General features: G+C 46.7%; 1 protein-coding gene across 5 annotated transcripts in view; it reads left to right on the plus strand.

Annotated features, from left to right (window-relative positions):
* The window catches only part of IL11RA (interleukin 11 receptor subunit alpha), a 187,268-nt gene that overhangs the window by 152,751 nt on the left and 14,388 nt on the right, over positions 1-20,129 (plus strand). For all 5 annotated transcript variants that reach the window (XM_073556711.1, XM_073556708.1, XM_073556709.1 and 2 more), the window contains exons 6-10: positions 17,442-17,605; positions 17,693-17,856; positions 17,934-18,090; positions 18,422-18,490; positions 18,853-18,943. In XM_073556711.1, coding sequence (XP_073412812.1) covers positions 17,442-17,605; positions 17,693-17,856; positions 17,934-18,090; positions 18,422-18,490; positions 18,853-18,943 — 645 coding nt within the window. The remainder of the gene's footprint in view (positions 1-17,441; positions 17,606-17,692; positions 17,857-17,933; positions 18,091-18,421; positions 18,491-18,852; positions 18,944-20,129) is intronic.

Below are 20,129 nucleotides of genomic sequence, written 5' to 3' on the forward strand. Positions count from 1 at the left end.
CTGTACATATAACTCATACAGTGTACACACATACTGTACATATAACTCATACAGAGTACACACACACTGTACATATAACTCATATAGAGTACACACACACTGTACATATAACTCATACAGAGTACACACACACTGTATATATAACTCATACAGAGTACACACAGACTGTACATATAACTCATACAGAGTACACACACTGTACATATAACTCATACAGAGTACACACACACACTACATATAACTCATACAGAGTACACACACACTGTACATATAACTCATACAGAGTACACACACACTGTACATATAACTCATACAGAGTACACACATACTGTACATATAACTCATACAGAGTACACACACATACTATATATAACTCATTCAGAGTACACACACACACTACATATAACTCATACAGAGTACACACACACACTACATATAACTCATACAGAGTACACACACATACTACATATAACTCATACAGAGTACACACACACTGTACATATAACTCATACAGAGTACACACAGTCTGTACATATAACTCATACAGTGTACACACACACTGTACATATAACTCATACAGAGTACACACACACTGTACATATAACTCATACAGAGTACACTCAGTCTGTACATATAACTCATACAGAGTACACACACACTGTACATATAACTCATACAGAGTACACACACACTGTACATATAACTCATACAGAGTACACACACACTGTACATATAACTCATGCAGAGTACACACACATACTTTACATATAACTCATACGCCGTGACTGATTTACGCCAGCGATGCGGGGTTCAGGCAGGTACTGGGATATTGCATGATTACAGGGCGCAGGTGTGAAGGGCAGCGAGGGATTAATATTTAGTGTCCAGGGAGGCGCTGGGCTCACAGGGTCATCTGTAATGATTGGGTCACCGAGGAGGATAGCAGGCCCAAGCTAAGCCACAGAAAACCAGAGAGGTTGGTAACTAAGCAGATTGCAGACCACTGATCCTAACCACACAACTAGCAGTAGCCGTGGAGATGCCTACGATGATCCTAGACTCCTCGGCACAGCCAGAGAGCTAACTAAGCCTAAAGCAAGAAAAGGGAAATCTAAACTGTCCCAGAGCAGACCCCAAAGGAATAGATAGCCCCCAAACATATATTGTCGGTGAGACAAGATGAAAACACAAACGCAGATAGGAAAATAGACTGAGCAAATGATGGGGCCCACACTGACTAGACAGGACAGGAAAGGAAAGACTGTCATTAATCACTCAAAAATCTCTGCAAAAAAGTCCAACACGTCTGATGCAAAAATACTGACGTTGCACGACTTCGCCCACTATATCAGCACTCTGGTGTATTCTGAAAGCAGAGCAAAAAGAGGCCAATCTAATAAGGGACAAAAACAAACTGGCACAAGCAGTAACATATGGACGGTGTTTCAGTACAGCCCCAGCCGGAGCTGGCTGACCCACACAAAACTGAAATAGACAAAACCAGATCAAATGTGAACAGAATAGCAAAAGATCAGTTAGCTGAACATGCAGGGACTGAACTGGAAACATCAGACCTCAGGAGGCAAGATGAAAATCGCCAGCAGGGATAGAGGGAGTCGGCTGTCTTAAATCCAGTCTGAAACCCCAGATCTCCAATCATCGTCCTCATTATCAGGTGGCAAGCCTCTGTCAATCAGATCAGCTCCATTACCTCCAGTAACCACCAGAGGGAGCCCAGAAAGAGAACTCGCAACCCCTCTGTCAATTTTTCCAGCTCCACTACCTTCAGTAGTAACCAGAGGTAGGCCAGAAAGCGAATTCACAACAGTCATCGTCTTCGCACTGCACACAAGGGTCCCCTGTGCCACGCACACAGCCTCCATTCGGCCACCAGTGTCACTGGGAGGCTTATTGGTGCCTCTGGCAGGTTAGGGTTGGCCGCTCTGCACACTGATGACGTTGGTATGTGGTCCTGGATCAGCGCACGTCCTGGGGTCCGCACTCATTGTGGGGGGAGAATCTGGACTGTCAGCAGCGATCGCTCACCTTATAGCAGAACATGTGGACCCAAGAGCTTACACATAAATTATTTTTCATACTGATCCTTATATTAGAATCATTTCTGTTGTGTAGAGATCACTTCTCGTTAGTCTCTCATGATCACCACAAGAGGATCACAGGGACAGTTCTCACCTGTATATTGATAACACAATAAGTGATGACTCAGCTCACCTCCTCCTCCTCCTGTACAATGCCTGATAACACAGGATGCATCATTCACAAAAAGTGATATCAGTCATTGTACTGGAGGAGAGGGTGAGCTATGATATCACTTATTGTGAATTATGCATCCTGCGTTATTAGTCATTGTACAGGAAGAGGACCAGGTCAGCTGTGATATCACTTATTGTAAATGATGCATTCTGTGGTATCAGGTATTGTAGAGGAGGAGGAGGTGAGCTGTGATGACACAGGATGCATCATTCACAACCTCCTACAGAGGTCAACATGTGATGACGACTGCTCTCCACCCTCCCTGCACAATGACCTCTGCACAGATCATAGAGCATGCCCACAACACTGTCCTACAGAGGTCAGTATGTGATGAGGACTGATCTCCACCCTCCCTGCACAATGACCTCTGCACAGATCATAGAGCATGCCCACAACACTGTCCTACAGAGGTCAGTAGGTGATGAGGACCGCTCTCCACCCTCCCTGCACAATGAACTCTGCAAAGATCATAGAGCATGCACACAACACTGTCCTATAGAGGTCAGTAGGTGATGACAACTGTTCTCCACTCTCCCTGTAGAATGACCTCTGCACAGATCATAGAGCATGTCCACAACACTGTCCTATAGAGTTCAGTAGGTGATGAGGATCGCTCTCCATCCTCCCTGCACAACGACCTCTGCACAGATCATAGAGCATGCACACAACACTGTCCTATAGAGGTCAGTAGTTGGAGGACTACTGTCCCCCCTCCCTGCACAATTACCTCTGCACAGATTATAGAGCATGCCCACAACAATTTCCTATAGAGGTCAGTAGGTGATGACAACTGTTCTCCACTCTCCCTGCACAATGACCTCTGCACAGATCATAGAGCATGCCCACAACACTGTCCTATAGAGGTCAGTAGGCGATGATAGCTTTCCAACCTCCCTGCACAATGACCATTGCACAGATCATAGAGCATGCCCACAACACTGGAGGTGATCCTGGGCAGAGATTATATCCAGTAACTGCAGAGTTTGGATGCCTGAGCTTCTGACCCTTTGGCGACTCATCCTTTACCGTGGATTCGATAGTCGGGAAACCGTGATTGGGAGCAGACAGGGTTTAGGTTTGGGGATGGAGTGGTGTGAAAAGCTTTTCTGTGATTCTGATATTTTTACTGTTTATTTGGCTTCGTAGCGACTTCAGTTACTCAGGAAATGGCAGGAAATTACCATAATGGCAGCAATTATACTGCTGGGATGACTTCATAGTAATGGAGGAGGATGTGAGGGGTGACTGGCCACAGTGCACACAGAGGTGGAAGCCTGACATTATATTACTGTATCTCATTTATTACTATCGTATTGTTATAGGGCAGTTTTCCTATCTGCAGATTCTCTATAATTTTCAGTTATTCTGAGCTTGAAGTGAGATAAAACGCTTACTAGAAATGTGCAACATGACAGACAGTGGAGCGCAGACCGTTGCCGGTAATAAGGCTCTTTCTCAGCTCCCATTATAATAGTGGAGCGCAGAGCAGTGCCTGTCCTGGTAGTCAGGTTCTTCCTCTTATAATAGTGGAGGCACAGAGTGGTGCCGGCCCTGGTAATCAGGCTCTGCCTTGGCTCCCCTTAGAATGGTGGAGCGCAGAACGGTGCCGGTCCTGGTGGTAAGGCTCTTTGTCGTCTCCTCTTATAATGGTGGAGTGCAGAGCGGTCCCGTTCCTGGTATTCAGGCTCTTCGTTGTCTCCCCTTAGTATGGTGGAGCATAGAGCGGTCCTGGTAGTCAGGCTCTTTGTTGTCTCCCCTTAGAATGGTGGAGTCCAGAGCGGTGCCGATCCTGGTGGTAAGGTTCTTCCTCAGCTCCCCTTAGAATGGTGGAGCACAGAGCGGTGCCAGTCCTGGTAGTCAGGCTCTTTATCGTCTCCCCTTAGAATGGTGGAGCACAGAGTGGTGCCGGTCCTGGAAGTCAGGTTCTTTGTCATCTCCCCTTAGAATGGTTGAGCACAGAGCAGTTCCGGTCCTGGTAGGCTCTTCTTCGGCTCCCCTTAGAATGGTGGAGCACAGAGTGGTGCCGGCCCTGGTACTCAGGCTCTTTGTCGTCTCCCCTTAGAATGGCGGAGCGCAGAGCGGTTCCAGTTCTGGTAGTCAGGCTCTTCCTCTGCTCCCCTTAGAATGGTGGAGCGCAGATCGGTGCCAGTCCTGGTAGTCAGGCTCTTCCTCGGCTCCCCTTAGAATGGTGGAGCGCACATCGGTGCCAGTCCCGGTAGTCAGGCTCTTTATCGTCTCCCCTTAGAATGGTGGAGTGCAGAGGGTGCCTGTCCTGGTGGTAAGGCTCTTCCTCGGCTCCCCTTAGAATGGTGGAGCACAGAACGGTGCCAGTCCTGGTAGTCAAGCTCTTTATCGTCTCCCCTTAGAATGGTGGAGCGCAGGGCGGTGGTGGTCCTGGCGGTAAGGTTCTTCTTTGGCTCCCTTTAGAATGGTGGAGCGCAGATCGGTGCCAGTCCTGGTAGTGAGGCTTTTTGTCGTCTCCCCTTAGAATGGTGGAGCACAAATCGGTTCCAGTCCTGGTAGTCAGGCTCTTCCTCGGCTCCCCTTAGAGTGGTGGAGCGCAGAGCGGTTCCAGTCCTGGTAGTCAGGCTCTTCCTCGGCTCCCCTTAGAATGGTGGAGCGCAGAGCGGTTCCAGTCCTGGTAGTCAGGCTCTTTCTCGGCTCCCCTTAGAATGGTGGAGCGCAGATCAGTGCCAGTCCTGGTAGTCAGGCTTTTTGTCGTCTCCCCTTACAGTGGTGGAGCGCAGAGCGGTGCCGCTCCTGGTGGTAAGGCTCTTCCTTGGCTCCTGGTCTCCATCTTCTGTCCCCCTCAGTGGTCGCCCTGTCACTCACACATTTTTCCGTGATTTTAGATGACCCTGTGTGGCGGTGATAGTAGATGAGATCTGTGTGTGCAGCGGCAGGACGGTGCTCCGCATGATCCAGGGCAGCTTTCTTGTTACATTTTGGGCCAGGACGCTGCCAATTTCAGGTCAGCAAACACTGAGATGCCAGAGCAAGCGTGGGATTGTGGGTAATAAAAACACTCAGGGAAGGAACATGTGTTTCTGCTGCTGACTGGTTGGGGGGAAACGGGCCTCATTGTACAACCGCGCCGGACAAGGCGCCTCTGTGTGCCAGACGCCAGGGGCGACGCTGGGGAAAATGCAATGCACAATCCTGCAGAACCAACACTGACTCCGGCCCTGTGTATGAGAATCAGAAACATTCCCTGCGTTACTGTATCACTCGTACCTGCTGCTGAAAGTATGTGCCCCCCAGACATCACCTCTACCTCAGACCTCAGGACGGAGCTCGCTGTCTTATCTGATTCCCGGTCGCCTCTTTCTTACAATTTTTGTCCGTTTTCGTGATCTTTGTCTCATTATCAGACTTCCCTCAAAGCTTCGGTCTCGGGCGATGAACGTTACATGGACCTACAACTTTATTCAGTCCAGGATCTTCTGGTCCCTTTCTTTCTCATCCATGAGATTCTCAGAAATCAAAGACATCAGTACTTTTCCCTTCTGGCATCTCACTTGTGACATCAACCACGGTGCCACCACTTAGACATTTCCTGTCTTCAGACCTTTCCTGATTTGTCTTCTGATCATTTCCAAATCCAGGTTTATCTGGAGTTTTTTAATTAGAGATTCAAAAAATTAGTAAAGAAAATAGAAAGTGTAAAAATTCCTGATCCCCTGTGAGTGTGAGGACCGGACGTCCGCCTGTCCTTGGGCTGATGATATGATTTGGCACCACTGTCCATCAGATGTTCCTACGTGAACTCTCACCAGCCACCGGCCAGGAAATATCTTCATAGATCATGTGCCAATCTCCGGACGGATCCTTCTATTTATAAAGTCTGCTTTGTCTCTTCCCTTGTCTAAACCAGGGGCCCTCAGGAGAATGTAGACTCGGGGCCAGTTCTGGTGCCTCGGCATATAATGGGTGACCTCCTCTGTAGCCCTCATAATATCTCAAAGCCCCCCTCTCTAAAACATCCTCTATAATGTAGGACCAGAGGCAGACAATTTTATTATTATTTATTTATAAAGCACCATTGGTTCCATGGTGCTGTAAATGAGAAGGGGTTACATACGAATTACAGATATCACTTACAGTAAACAAACTAACAATCACAGACTGATATAGAGGGGAGAGAGGACCCTGCCCTTTCGGGCTTACATGCTACAGGATGGTGGGGAAGGAGACAGTAGGTTGGGGGGTTGCAGCAACTCAAGTGATTATGAGGCGGTAGCTCCAGTAGTGGTGAGGAGGCAGCGGGGATCATTGCAGGCTGTAGGCTATCCTGGACAGGTGGGTTTTCAGGTTGCGTCTGAAGGATCCGAGTGTGGATGATAGCCGGACGTGTTGGGGCAGGGAATTCCAGAGTATGGGGGCTATTCGGGAGAAGTCTTGGAGGCGGTTGGGTGAGGAGTGAAGGAGGTCTTGGGAGAACCGGAGATTACGTGAGGGGAAGTATCGGGAGATTAGTTCAGAGATGTATGGAGGAGACAGGTTGTAGATGGCCTTGTAGGTCAGTATTAGTAATTTGAATTGGATACGCTGAGGGAATGGGAGCCAGTGAAGAGATTTGCAGAGGGGAGAAGCGGAGGAGTAGAGAGGAGAGAGATGAATTAGTCGGGCGGCAGAGTTGAGGATGGACTGGAGAGGTGCAAGGGTGTTAGCAGGGAGGCCACAGAAAAGGATGTTGCAGTAGTCGAGGCGGGAGATGATGAGGGCATGCACAAGTAGTATAGTAGATTGAGGGTTGAGGAAGGGACGGATTCTGGAGATATTTTTGAGCTGGATGCGACAGGATGTGGAGAGAGCTTGGATGTGCGGTTTGAAGGACAGGGCAGGGTCAAGGGTTGCTCCGAGGCAGCGGACATCCATTACGCGGGAAAGCGTGATGTCATTAATTGTTATAGAAAGGTCGGGTAAGGAAGATCTGTGGGATGGGGGAAAGATGATTAGTTCAGATTTGTCCACACTGAGTTTGAGGAAGCGAGAGAAGGAGGAGGATATGGCTGATAGACACTCTGGGATTCTGGAGAGCAGAGAGGTGACGTCTGGGCCAGAGAGGTAGATGTGAGTATCATCGGCATAAAGGTGGTACTGGAATCCATGGGACTTTATGAGTTGCCCCAGGCCAAGTGTATAGATTGAGAAGAGTAGGGGTCCTAGAATAGAGCCTTGGGGGACTCCAACAGAGAGAGAGTGGGATGAGGAGGTGGTGTGGGAGTGGGAGACGCTGAATGTGCGGTTGGAGAGGAATGAGGAGATCCAGGATAGGGCGAGGTCTTTGATGCCAAAGGAGGAGAGGATCTGTAGTAGGAGGCAGTGGTCAACTGTGTCGAAAGCAGAGGACACGTCTAGAAGGAGGAGTATAGAGTATTGTCCGTTAGCTTTGGCTGTAAGTAGGTCGTTGGTAATTTTGGTCAGGGCTGTCTCAGTGGAATGATGGGGGTGGAAGCCAGATTGTAGATTGTCAGAGAGAAAGTTAGATGAGAGGTTGGAGGAAAGTTCAGTGTGGACATGCTGCTCCAGGAGTTTAGAAGCGAATGGAAGCCGCGATATTGGGCGATAGCTGGACGTGGCTGTTGGATCGAGGATTGGCTTTTTAAGGATAGGCATGATTGTGTCATGTTTGAAAGCAGAAGGGAAGGTACCAGAAGTTAGTGATAGGTTGAAGAGGTGGGTTACGGACGGGATAAGAGTGGTAGTGATGTTGGGGAGGAGGTGGGATGGGATCGGGTCAAGTGCACAAGTGGTAAGATGTGATTTGGAGAGAAGATGAGCAAGCTCCTCTTCAGTGATGTTAGATAAGGAGGTTATGGGGTTTGGGCATTGGTCTGGTATGCAAATGGGTTGTGGTGGTTGAGCAGTAAAGACTTGCCTTGTTTGGTCTATCTTGTTTTTGAAGTGTGCGGCAAAGTCCTCGGCAGAGATTAGGGAAGTCGGAGGGGGCAGTGGTGGGCGGAGGAGGGAGTTAAAAGTATTGAACAACCGTTTGGGGTTCTGGGATAAGGAAGATACAAGGGATGTAAAGTAGGCCTGTTTAGCAGAGGTGAGGGCAGATTTGAATGCAAGTGTTGCTTGTTTGAGTGCAGTGAAGTCATCTTGCGAATGCGTTTTCTTCCAGCGCCGTTCTGCAATTCCGGTTGCTTGCCAAAGCTTTTTAGTGGTGTTATTGTGCAAGGGTTGCCTATTGATTTGTCGCACTCTGTTATGCATGACAGGAGCGACCGAGTCGATGGCTGATGCAAGACTGGCATTGTAGAATGTAGTGTCAGTGTCTGTGTCGTGGAGTGAAGATATGGAGGACAGTGGTAGGATAGAGTCAGAGAGTGTGCGAGTGTCTAGATGTGCGAGGTTTCTGCGGGGGTGCGCATTCTGCTGGACATGGGTGACAGGTGAGGAAGACAGGGATGAGAAAGTGAGTAGATGGTGGTCAGATAGAGGAAGAGGGGAGGTGGTGAAGTTAGAAAGAGAGAAGAGGTGGGTGAAGACCAGGTCTAATGTGTGTCCGTCTGTTTGGGTGGCTAAGGAGGACCACTGAGTAAGTCCAAAAGATGAAGTAAGGGACAGGAGTTTGGAGGCAGCTGACTGGTGGGTGTCAATGGGGATGTTGAAGACACCCATGATGATGGTGGGAATGTCAGCAGAGAGGAAGTGAAGGAGCCAGGTAGAGAATTGGTCAATGAAGGCAGTGGTCGGGCCCGGCAGTCGTTATATGATGGCCAATTGGAGGTTGGAGGGAGAATAGATGCGGACAGAGTGGACTTCAAAAGAGGGGAGGACAAGGGAGGGAAGAGGTGGGATTGGGTTGAAGGTGCAGTTGGAAGAAAGGAGAAGGCCCACTCCTCCGGTGAAGTGGAAGCTGCAGTAATTAAGCGCAGCAGGCGAGGCGGTGTCGGAGGGTGTCAGCCATGTTTCGGCGAGGCCAAGGAAGGAAAAATTACGAGAGGTAAAGAGGTCGTGAATCACATGGAGTTTATTGCAATTCCTTGTTCTTTCATGGACATGGTGACAACTTGTGAGCCATCACCAGTGGTACCAAACTAAACGAGGCCATAGAACGAGGGATATTTGACGTGAGGGCCTGTTTTTGAAGTTTGTCATCAGGACCCTAACTCTAGAGGCCCCATGCTTGTGGCTTCCCCCTATAATGGTTGTATGAGCTCTACAACGTATCTAGAAAGTAAGCAGAAGCCTCAGTATCAGACCCCAAGTCCTGAGTAAGTTTGCGATCAGTGGTCCTTTATACCAGATGTATCGAGTATTTCACAATCCGTTTCCGTGTCCCCCCAGTGACTGACGCCCGTTCCTCCTCTATGGCTGCATGTGTTTAATCTTAATAACAGAGCATCAATCACCAGAGACTCTGCCCCCGGGGCCTCGCAGAGACCGAGCAGGAATCTTCGACTGATCTGTAATCAATCCTATCACAGGGGCTCATGTCTAATCATCCCGTGTAGATCTAATTACAGAGCCCGGAACGCCAACTGTGTCCATCTCCATCCAATTACATGACCCCCCAGCAGTGAATGTGTCACGGCCTGTGTAATGGGTGGCAGCTTGCCAAGAGAAGCTGAGAGCCAGAGCTGCGAGTGAGAGTCAGAAAACCATCACCGTCCTCAGTGATGAGAGCAGCCGGGATGTCTAGAAGGATTGTCACCAGCATATCCGGTATCATGTACCCATGTATTCGAAACCTACACACCGACATACAGCCGACTATGTACAAGAATATAACTACTATAATACTGCTCTTATGTACAAGAATATAACTACTATCTACTATAATACTGTTCCTATGTACAAGAATATAACTACTATAATACTGCTCCTATGTACAAGAATATAACTACTATAATACTGCCCCTATGTACAAGAATATAACTACTATAATACTGCCCCTATGTACAAGAATATAACTACTATAATACTGCCCCTATGTACAAAAATATAACTACTATAATACTGCCCCTATGTACAAGAATATAACTACTATAATACTGTCCCTATGTACAAGAATATAACTATAATACTGCCCCCTATGTACAAGAATATAACTACTATAATACTGCCCCTATGTACAAGAATATAACTACTATAATACTGTCCCTATGTACAAGAATATAACTATAATATTGCCCCCTATGTACAAGAATATAACTACTATAATACTGCCCCTATATACAAGAATATAACTACTATAATACTGTCCCTATGTACAAGAATATAACTATAATACTGCCCCCTATGTACAAGAATATAACTACTATAATACTGCCCCTATGTACAAGAATATAACTACTATAATACTGCCCTCATATACAAGAATATAACTACTATAATACTGTCCCTATGTACAAGAATATAACTATAATACTGCCCCCTATGTACAAAAATATAACTACTATAATACTGCCCCTATGTACAAGAATATAACTACTATAATACTGTCCCTATGTACAAGAATATAACTATAATACTGCCCCCTATGTACAAGAATATAACTACTATAATACTGCCCCTATATACAAGAATATAACTACTATAATACTGTCCCTATGTACAAGAATATAACTATAATACTGCCCCTATGTACAAGAATATAACTACTATAATACTGCCCTCATATACAAGAATATAACTACTATAATACTGCTCCTCTGTGCAAGAATATAACTACTATAATGCTGCCCTTATATACAAGAATATAACTACTATAATACTGCCCCCATGTACAAGAATATAACTACTATAATACTGCACCCTATGTACAAGAATATAACTACTATAATACTGCCCCTATGTACAAGAATATAACTACTATAATACTGCCCTCATATACAAGAATATAACTACTATAATACTGCTCCTCTGTGCAAGAATATAACTACTATAATGCTGCCCTTATATACAAGAATATAACTACTATAATACTGCTCCTATGTACAAGAATATAACTACTATAATACTGCCCTTATATACAAGAATATAACTACTATAATACTGCCCCCATGTACAAGAATATAACTACTATAATACTGCACCCTATGTACAAGAATATAACTACTATAATACTGCCATTATATACAAGAATATAACTACTATAATGCTGCTCCTATGTACAAGAATATAACTACTATAATACTGCTCCTGTGTACAAGAATATAACTACTATAATACTGCCCCCATGTACAAGAATATAACTACTATAATACTGCACCTTATGTACAAGAATATAACTATTATAATACTGCTCCTATGTACAAGAATATAACTACTATAATACTGCTCCTATGTACAAGAATATAACTACTATAATACTGCTCCTATGTACAAGAATATAACTACTATAATACTGCACCCTATGTACAAGAATATAACTATTATAATACTGCTCCTATGTACAAGAATATAACTACTATAATACTGCCCCTATGTACAAGAATATAACTACTATAATACTGCCCCCTATGTACAAGAATATAACTACTATAATACTGCCCTTATATACAAGAATATAACTACTATAATGCTGCTCCTATGTACAAGAATATAACTACTATAATACTGCTCCTGTGTACAAGAATATAACTACTATAATACTGCCCCCATGTACAAGAATATAACTACTATAATACTGCTCCTATGTACAAGAATATAACTACTATAATACTGCTCCTATGTACAAGAATATAACTACTATAATACTGCTCCTATGTACAAGAATATAACTTATATAAGGAGTAGCCGAGGGACCGGAGAGGTGAGTGGTGAGGAGCTGAGGGGCCGGAGAGGTGAGCGATGAGGAGCTGAGGGGCCCGAGAGGTAAGCGATGAGGAGCTGAGGGGCCGGAGAGGTGAGCGGTGAGGAGCTGAGGGGCCGGAGTGGTGAGCGGTGAGGAGCTGAGGAGCCGGCGAGGTGGGCGGTGAGGAGCTGAAGGGCCAGAGAGGTGAGCGGTGAGGAGCTGAGGGTCCGGAGAGGTGATCGATGAGGAGCTGAGGGGCCGAAGAGGTGAGTGGTGAGGAGCTGAGGGGCCGGAGAGGTGAGCGATGAGGAGCTGAGGAGCCGGAGAGGTGGGCGGTGAGGAGCTGAGGGGCCGGAGAGGTGATTGATGAGGAGCTGAAGGGCCGGAGAGGTGAGCGGTGAGGAGCTGAGGGGCCGGAGAGGTGATCGATGAGGAGCTCAGGGGCCGGAGAGGTGATCGATGAGGAGCTGAGGGGCCGGAGAAGTGATCGATGAGGAGCTGAGGGGCCGGAGAGGTGAGCGATGAGGAGCTGAGGAGCCGGAGAGGTGGGCGGTGAGGAGCTGAGGGGCCGGAGAGGTGAGCGGTGAGGAGCTGAGGGGCCGGAGAGGTGAGCGATGAGGAGCTGAGGAGCCGGAGAGGTGGGCGGTGAGGAGCTGAGGGGCCGGAGAGGTGATCGATGAGGAGCCGGAGAGGTGATCGATGAGGAGCTGAGGGGCCGGAGAGTTGAGCGGTGAGGAGCTGAGGGGCCGGAGAGGTGAGCGGTGAGGAGCTGAGGGGCCGGAGAGGTGGGCGGTGAGGAGCTGAGGGGCCGGAGAGGTGAGCGGTGAGGAGCTGAGGGGCCGGAGAGGTGAGCGGTGAGGAGCTGAGGGGCCGGAGAGGTGAGCGGTGAGGAGCTGAGGGGCCGAAGAGGTGGGCGGTGAGGAGCTGAGGGGCCGGAGAGGTGAGCGGTGAGGAGCTGAGGGGCCGGAGAGGTGAGAATAAGGATTTTTCAGCCTTTTGATGGCCCTTTATGGTGCAGAAGCAAGTTACAAAACAAAAACCACATTTTAGCGAAGGATGATTTTCGTTGAGGTCCCAGAACCTATGGAGAGGCGTTAAATAACTTCTCCGTGAATTGAGTTTCCCGGCATAAAACGCGCGGTCAGGAGAATGAGACTTTTGCCCAATGATCCGTCTTCTCGGCTGTAACGTGATATAATCGGGGTCTTGGATCCTCCTCAGATTCCTTCGGAGACAGTTCTGTCTGTGACTCAGGGCTTGGTCATGCTGTCAGTGAATGGAAGTTCCCAGGGCTATCATTAACCCCGCGACTCCTGGAGCAGCTTGAGTTCTGGCCACAGTTGTGTCTTGGCCTCGTGCCCCTGAGGAGCAGCGCAGACGTTGTGTTGTGCTGCAGGAATGGAGTGTAATGCCGCCCACTTAGCAGATGTGCTACTTTGTATCCGGATAAGTATTTGCCACCCCGTAGATATATCCAGAGCCGCCCTGTGACATCGTGTCATACACAGCACCGTCGTGGATACGGACGGTACAAAATCTGTCTCACTCCATAAACTCGCGCTCCTCTGCGTTCTTGTAGCACAAGCTGCATCTGCATTTGAGGGTCACATCCTCCTCCCATTTGCTGCACAATGAGTCCATTCCGCTCTGGGAGCTATGGCTGCTGCCGGTCTCCTCTGAGTCGGACAGTTGTTGAACCGGATCCACAGTTGGGCAGCCAGGTGCTCCACTTGTCCTGGACTCTGAGGCCACATCGTGTTGGTGCCAGGCATCATCCTCCACCAAGGTACAGATCAACATCACTTTGGTTTTGTTTGACCTGACGAGACCTCAATCTTCAGAACAATGGATCAGCACCACTTTCTCGTGCTTCTTATAAACAGCTGCCATCTTAGTAGTCACTCACCAAATAAAAGATTGACCAGAAAACCAGAGAGAGATGGATGTAATTGCTACACGTACAGTATTGTCCCAGGGGTAAGTAAACAGGGTCCGATCCGCAAAACTCACAAAATCCTCGCATGGACCTTGCAAGTTTTAAGTGACAGAGATGATTGCTCACCCCAGATCACTAATGATCTGTGATCCTACCGATGCCACCAATTTGTCAGAGGAACCCTACACCACTGCCTCTAATTGTCAGGACAATTAAACAATTGACTGACAAGTGATGGACGAGGCTGCGGCTGCTTTCACTACTTGGCCAGCTATTATTTATGTGTGTGTGTATGTATATATATATATATATATATAATGTACAGACAGTGGCGTGCTCTCTTCCTGAAATTCCGTGCCCTTTTTTCTGTGGCCACACATTTCTATTTTACTTCATCGGTCCACAAGACTTGTCTCCAAAATGCATCAGGCTTGTTTTTAAGTTCTTTAGCATACTTATGATGCTGAATTTTATGACTAGGATGCAGGAGAGGTTTTCTTTTGATGACTCTTCCATGAAGGCCATATTTGTGCAAGTGTCTCTGAAGAGTACAATAATGTACCACAACTCGAGAGTCTGCTAAATCTTTCTGAATGTATTTTGCAGTCAAGCAGGGGTTTTGATTTGCCTCTCTAGCAATCCTACGAGCAGCTTTCACTGAAATTTTGCTTGGTCTTCCAGACCTTATCTTGACCTCCACTGTTCCTGGTAACTGCCATTTCTTAATTACATTTTGAACTGAGGAAAGGGCAAGTTGAAAATGCTTTGCTATCTTCTTATAGCCTTCTCCTGCTTTGTTTGTCTCCACCATTTTCAGAGTGCTCAGCAGCTGCTTAGAAGAACCCATGACTGCTGTTTTGGCACAATGTTTGAGGAGGCTGAATTTTTATAAAGCTGCGAAATTTGCCTCACCTGTCCTTTTGTCCTTTCCTAACGATGATCGTGGACAAGACATAACCCTAACAGGCTAATTCTGGTATGAAACCTTGGTAAAGTTATCTGAGCATACAAATCTCCAAGGGTGCCCAAAGTTTTGCATCAGCCCATTTTCCTTTTTTTAATTTTTAAAATGTAAAAAATAACAATATAATTTTGCTTTGCCTAAAATAAAAAGGAAATGTGTCATCTGTAACTTTAGGCCTTTTAGAGATCATTCCATCTACTTACTTACTTAACTGTTCATAATAACAGTAATTTTGACCAGGGGTGCCCAAACTTTTTCATGCCACTGTATATATGTACTCCGATACGATCACTGCCAATTCCACAATGACAAAAAGAACTACCCTCTGCCACCACCGAACGTTTATACAGGCTGATTGGACACCCATTACAGGTTGCGTATGTCTTCATTGTTGCGGTTTACAGAACAAAAAGAACCAAGCTATTGCATTTTAAATATTTCATACGGAAATGTAAGCAGTGTTTATAAAAAATATACAAAGGTGTTACCAAATGGGAACAAAACAATACAGTGTATACTATTACATGAAGTAAAAGAAAAGAAAAAGTACTAAACCTGATGTCACGGAAATGGCATAGAGCTTGGTGGAGTGTGGTATTCCTTTTACCACAGCAAGTTGTACCTTCCAGGACTGACAAATGACAAAAACCTAAACTTTGTTTTTTTCATTAGATCAAGTTATGGTCACTTAGATGAGCTCATATGGGGGGGGATAGGTTGATTAGAACTTTATGAGGTCCCCAATTTCCAGAATATCTTAGCCACTGGAGGTCCCAGGTAGGAGATATTGTTCTCATGTTTCCCATCACGATTTTATCTTTCTATAGTGATGAAACTTAGCATGGATAGCATCATCCATCAGACCAAGTATTAAGTTGGAGGGGTTAGGATGGCCTTACAGTGATGTGAGTGAATGCTTTATATTAATCCCTTCACTCCGACGACAAAAATATATCTGTGATAAATATTGGATTGATGCAACTACAATATTCATAACTGACCACTGGCTCCAGATAGCCTGAGATACTTCCTTTGAACAGAGTAAGTCCCTGTACTTCTCCGTCTCGGAGTATATAAATCCTAGACTTCTTGGCTGGTTCTCAGCAGATCCCTTGTTGTAATTACCTGTTCAGGGCAGTAGGTCCTACTTCATTGGAGGTTGAAGTGTCAACTCTTTCTCACTTCCCCAGTTATAATTGATCCCGTATGTTCAGCTTGAGGGTGATATGTCTCCTCTCTGGAGATGTCTTTATGGATCTTACAATTTTTCTCTATGATACGACCACAGAACAGTTTTCCATTTTTTCCTCCGTCCATTTTAAACGAGCTTTGGCCCAGAGAAGACGGCAGTATTTCTGGATTGTGCTGATATACGGTTTCTGCTTTACGTGACTGAGCTTTATCTTGCATTTGTGGATTGCACGGTGACCTGTGATCAGTCAATGATTTCTGGAAGTTTCCCTGAGCCCATGCAGTGATTCATGCCTGTATGTAATGCAGTGCCACCTGAGGGCCGCAGATGACGAGCCTCCAGTACTGACCATCGGCCTAATCTCTTGTGTACATGGTGTTACGTGTTACAGAACCACTCAGCACCCAGAATATGTTGTGCAGTTACATGTATGTATAATAGGTTCTATGTGAGATGCATGTCCCTAATGCATCAGTTCACAGGCTGCGCCCCTGGGCAGAGGGGGCACGATATTCTCCTTTTGTCCGCCCTCCCCCCACCTTTGTAATTCCCACAGTAAACATCGGCAGGCTCCAGCCACCTGCGGCTTTTGTAATGTATGTCTGGCCTGCCGCTTTTCTATTGGCCTGCCCTCTGTATCTGTGTGATATATTCTGTGTCCTGTGAGTAAAGTGTTGTCAGACTGAAAATATGTGGAGAAGCAGTGATCTTTTATATGCGCCCATGTAACCAAGGAATTCCAGCCAGCGTCATTCATTCAGACTCCAGCCAACGCAGAGCGGACCTCCGAAAACAAGGGGTGGTACTGAAAGAGGTACCCCAGCGTGGTAGACCCCGTTACACATGGATTTCTCCAGAATCTCTGACTCTTCTGATATTATGTTCAGTAGTTGGAGGATATTCACAGTCTTTGTAACTTTACATTCTGGAACATTTTTGTGAAGTTGTTCCACAATTTCCAGATGCAACTGTTCACAGATCAGTGACTCCCAACCATCTTTGCTCCGGGGAGGCTCTGCCTCTCTCACGTGCTGTTTTTATACACCATGATGTGACTTTTAGTTGAGCATTGACCCTGCTGCTGTTTTGTTATTATAACCACTTACTTTTACAGCCTATTGTTAACCCTTTCCCCACTGTTCAATTTGTTAATGAGTTAATTTATTCAAATTCTGCTAATAAAGTGAATATGGAGGGGGAGGGGAGAGGATCATTGTGATTAGGACTGTGCCGACGTTTCAGGAGAGGGGACGGTCGATCCTCTTGTGCTTCCTCTCTGCGTGGCCGTATGTTAGTAGATAATACATATGATCTCGTTATTTTGCAGGGTGGACAGAAGTAGCCCAGAGATCTGTCTGCAGGACATCCGACATCCTAACAAATGCTCCGTGTGGAACTCCAAGCTGTGGACGTCCTATCAGATGAACATTACCGAGGAGAATCCGCTGGGCTCTAGCTTCCGAATCCTGGATTTCAATGTGCAGTCTATAGGTGAGAGGAGTCCTCTGAGGATACTACGGTGGGGTCTCTGTACAGGGACATTACACAATTACTGTCATTCATTCTTCTGTGCTGTAGTAAAGCCAGACCCCCCAGAGATCCTGGTAGCGGAGCCCATCCCTCATGCCCCCAGACGGCTGCGGGTCACATGGGCTTATCCATCCACGTGGCCCCTGGAGCCACATTTCCAGCTGAAGTTCCGTCTACAATACCGACCAGTACTTCACATGTTGTGGTCCACGGTAAGAACCTAGTCCTGCATGTCACCGTACATACAGGCCAATCACCTGCACTTCGGTCTCATGATCCTTCGATGCAGGTGGAGACGGCCAACCTGACGGACATCATCACAGACGCGTTCATAGGCCTGGAGCACATTGTGCAGGTCAGCGCCAGAGATTTCCTCGACGCTGGGAACTGGAGTGAATGGAGCGTGGAAGTCAGAGCCACGCCATGGACCAGCGAAGAGATACCAGGTGAGGACATGAGAAAGCAACATGCTGGCACCTCAATCTGCCTAGTGGAGCTCCTAGAGATGACCACCATCAATCTGGGCTGATATCTGGGGGTATGCAGTTTGGCTGTGTCCCACCATCACCTCCCATCATTTACCAATCAGACCCTACAGATATCATAGCCCCTCCTCCAAGGAACTCCATAGAGAGCATGCAGACTACAGTAAGTTCTTTGGGGTTGAAGGCCATGTAGGCCTTGTTTGTCCGGTGCTCCTTGGCCTCAGCTTGGTCGGAGATCTTTCCTACTTTGTGTCTTCTGTGACTGACTCTGCCTCTTCTCTGCTCCCTCCAGAGCCGGTCTCAGAGGTCAGTAACGAAACCACTACAGAAGAGCCGGAGCCTCAAGTGAAGGAGCCGATCGGTAAAGTATTGTTGTGCCGCGAACTCTAGTAACACCGGCTGCCGTCATTAGTGGTGGCGGGGAGCTACGACAATTAGCTGCGACTGCTAGCAATGATTATTGTGTAACTGTTATGGGATGTTGGACTTGCTGACTGTCTCCTCCCCATGAGCTAAGCAAGTCAATACAATCTATTGCTCTCTGCTATCTGCTGTTGTAGTCTGGGAAGAGTTTTACTGTTGTGTTCTTCAATGGGATGAATATATTCCCCTCTATTAATATGGCGGGGACCAGACATGGACGGCATACTGAGGGTTTCCCAACTTCATCGGAGAGAAGGGCGCTACGAGTTTTGCACTGATTGGAATTTTATCGCCCTGCAGATCCCGGGGAGAAAGTGGCCGTAATAATCTCGCTGGGGATTTTCGCTTTTATAGTGTTTGTCGTCTTTTTAGCTATTGGCGCCCTCATCTGGTGAGTAGGAAGATTACAAGACCCTGTTCTGTGCAGTTATATGCTTTTCCTGTGACGCTTCTTACTCTGTTCTCTGTAGATTCTCAGCAGACGCTGGGGGGCTCATGGTAATATGTCAGTACGGAGCGGACCCCTCTCTACAGTTAGCGCTTTACTAAGGCTCAAACACAAGACCTATAGTGAGAAAGGCTGAAACACTAATAGTGAGTGCCAGGCGGCGCTGCTGCTGATCACAGAGGTTCCCTGCCACAGAAATCACAGTATATTAGTATTTACAGCGGGTACGGAAAGTATTCAGACCCCTTTACATTTCTCACTCTTTGTTTCATTGCAGCCATTTGGTAAATTCAGAAAAGTTCATTTTTTCTCATTAATGTGCACTCTGCACCCCATCTTCACTGAAAAAAACAGAAATGGAGAAATTTTTGCAAATTTATTAAAAAAGAAAAACGGAAATCTCGCATGGTCATAAGTATTCAGCCCCTTTACTCAGTATTGAGGAGAAGCACCTTTTGAGCTAGTACAGCCATGAGTCTTCTTGGGAATGATGCCACAAGTTTTTCCCCCCTGGATTTGGGGATCCTCTGCCATTCTTCCTCGCAGATCCTCTCCAGTTCCGTCAGGTTGGATGGTGAACGTTGGTGGACAGCCATTTTCAGGTCTCTCCAGAGATGCTCCGTTGGGTTTATGGCTCTGGCTGAGCAAGTCAAGAATGGTCACAGAGTTGTTCTGAAGCCACTCCTTTGTTATTTTAGCTGTGTGCTTAGGGTCATTGTCTTGTTGGAAGGTGTGAACCTTCAGCCAAGTCTGAGGTCCAGAGCACTCGGGAAGAGGTTTTCATTCAGGATATCTCTGTACTTGGCCACATTCATGTTTCCTTCAATGGCAACCAGTCGTCCTGTCCCTGCAGCTGAAGACACCCACATAGCATGATGCTACCTCCACCATGTTTCACTGTTGGGATTGTATTGGGCAGGTGATGAGCAGTGCCTGGTTTTCTCCACACATACCGCTTAGAATTATCACCAAAAAGTTCTATCTTCATCTCATCAGAGCAGAGAATCTTATTTCTCATAGTCTGGGAGTCCTTCATGTGTTTTTAGCAAACTCTATGCGGGCTTTTATTTGTCTTGCACTGAGGAGAGGCTTCCGTCGGGCCACTCTGCCATGAAGGCCCGACTGGTGG

Source organism: Dendrobates tinctorius, unplaced genomic scaffold, assembly GCF_039654945.1.
Source record: "Dendrobates tinctorius isolate UK_male_01 unplaced genomic scaffold, ASM3965494v1 ptg000237l, whole genome shotgun sequence".
NCBI classification, from domain to species: domain Eukaryota; kingdom Metazoa; phylum Chordata; class Amphibia; order Anura; family Dendrobatidae; genus Dendrobates; species Dendrobates tinctorius.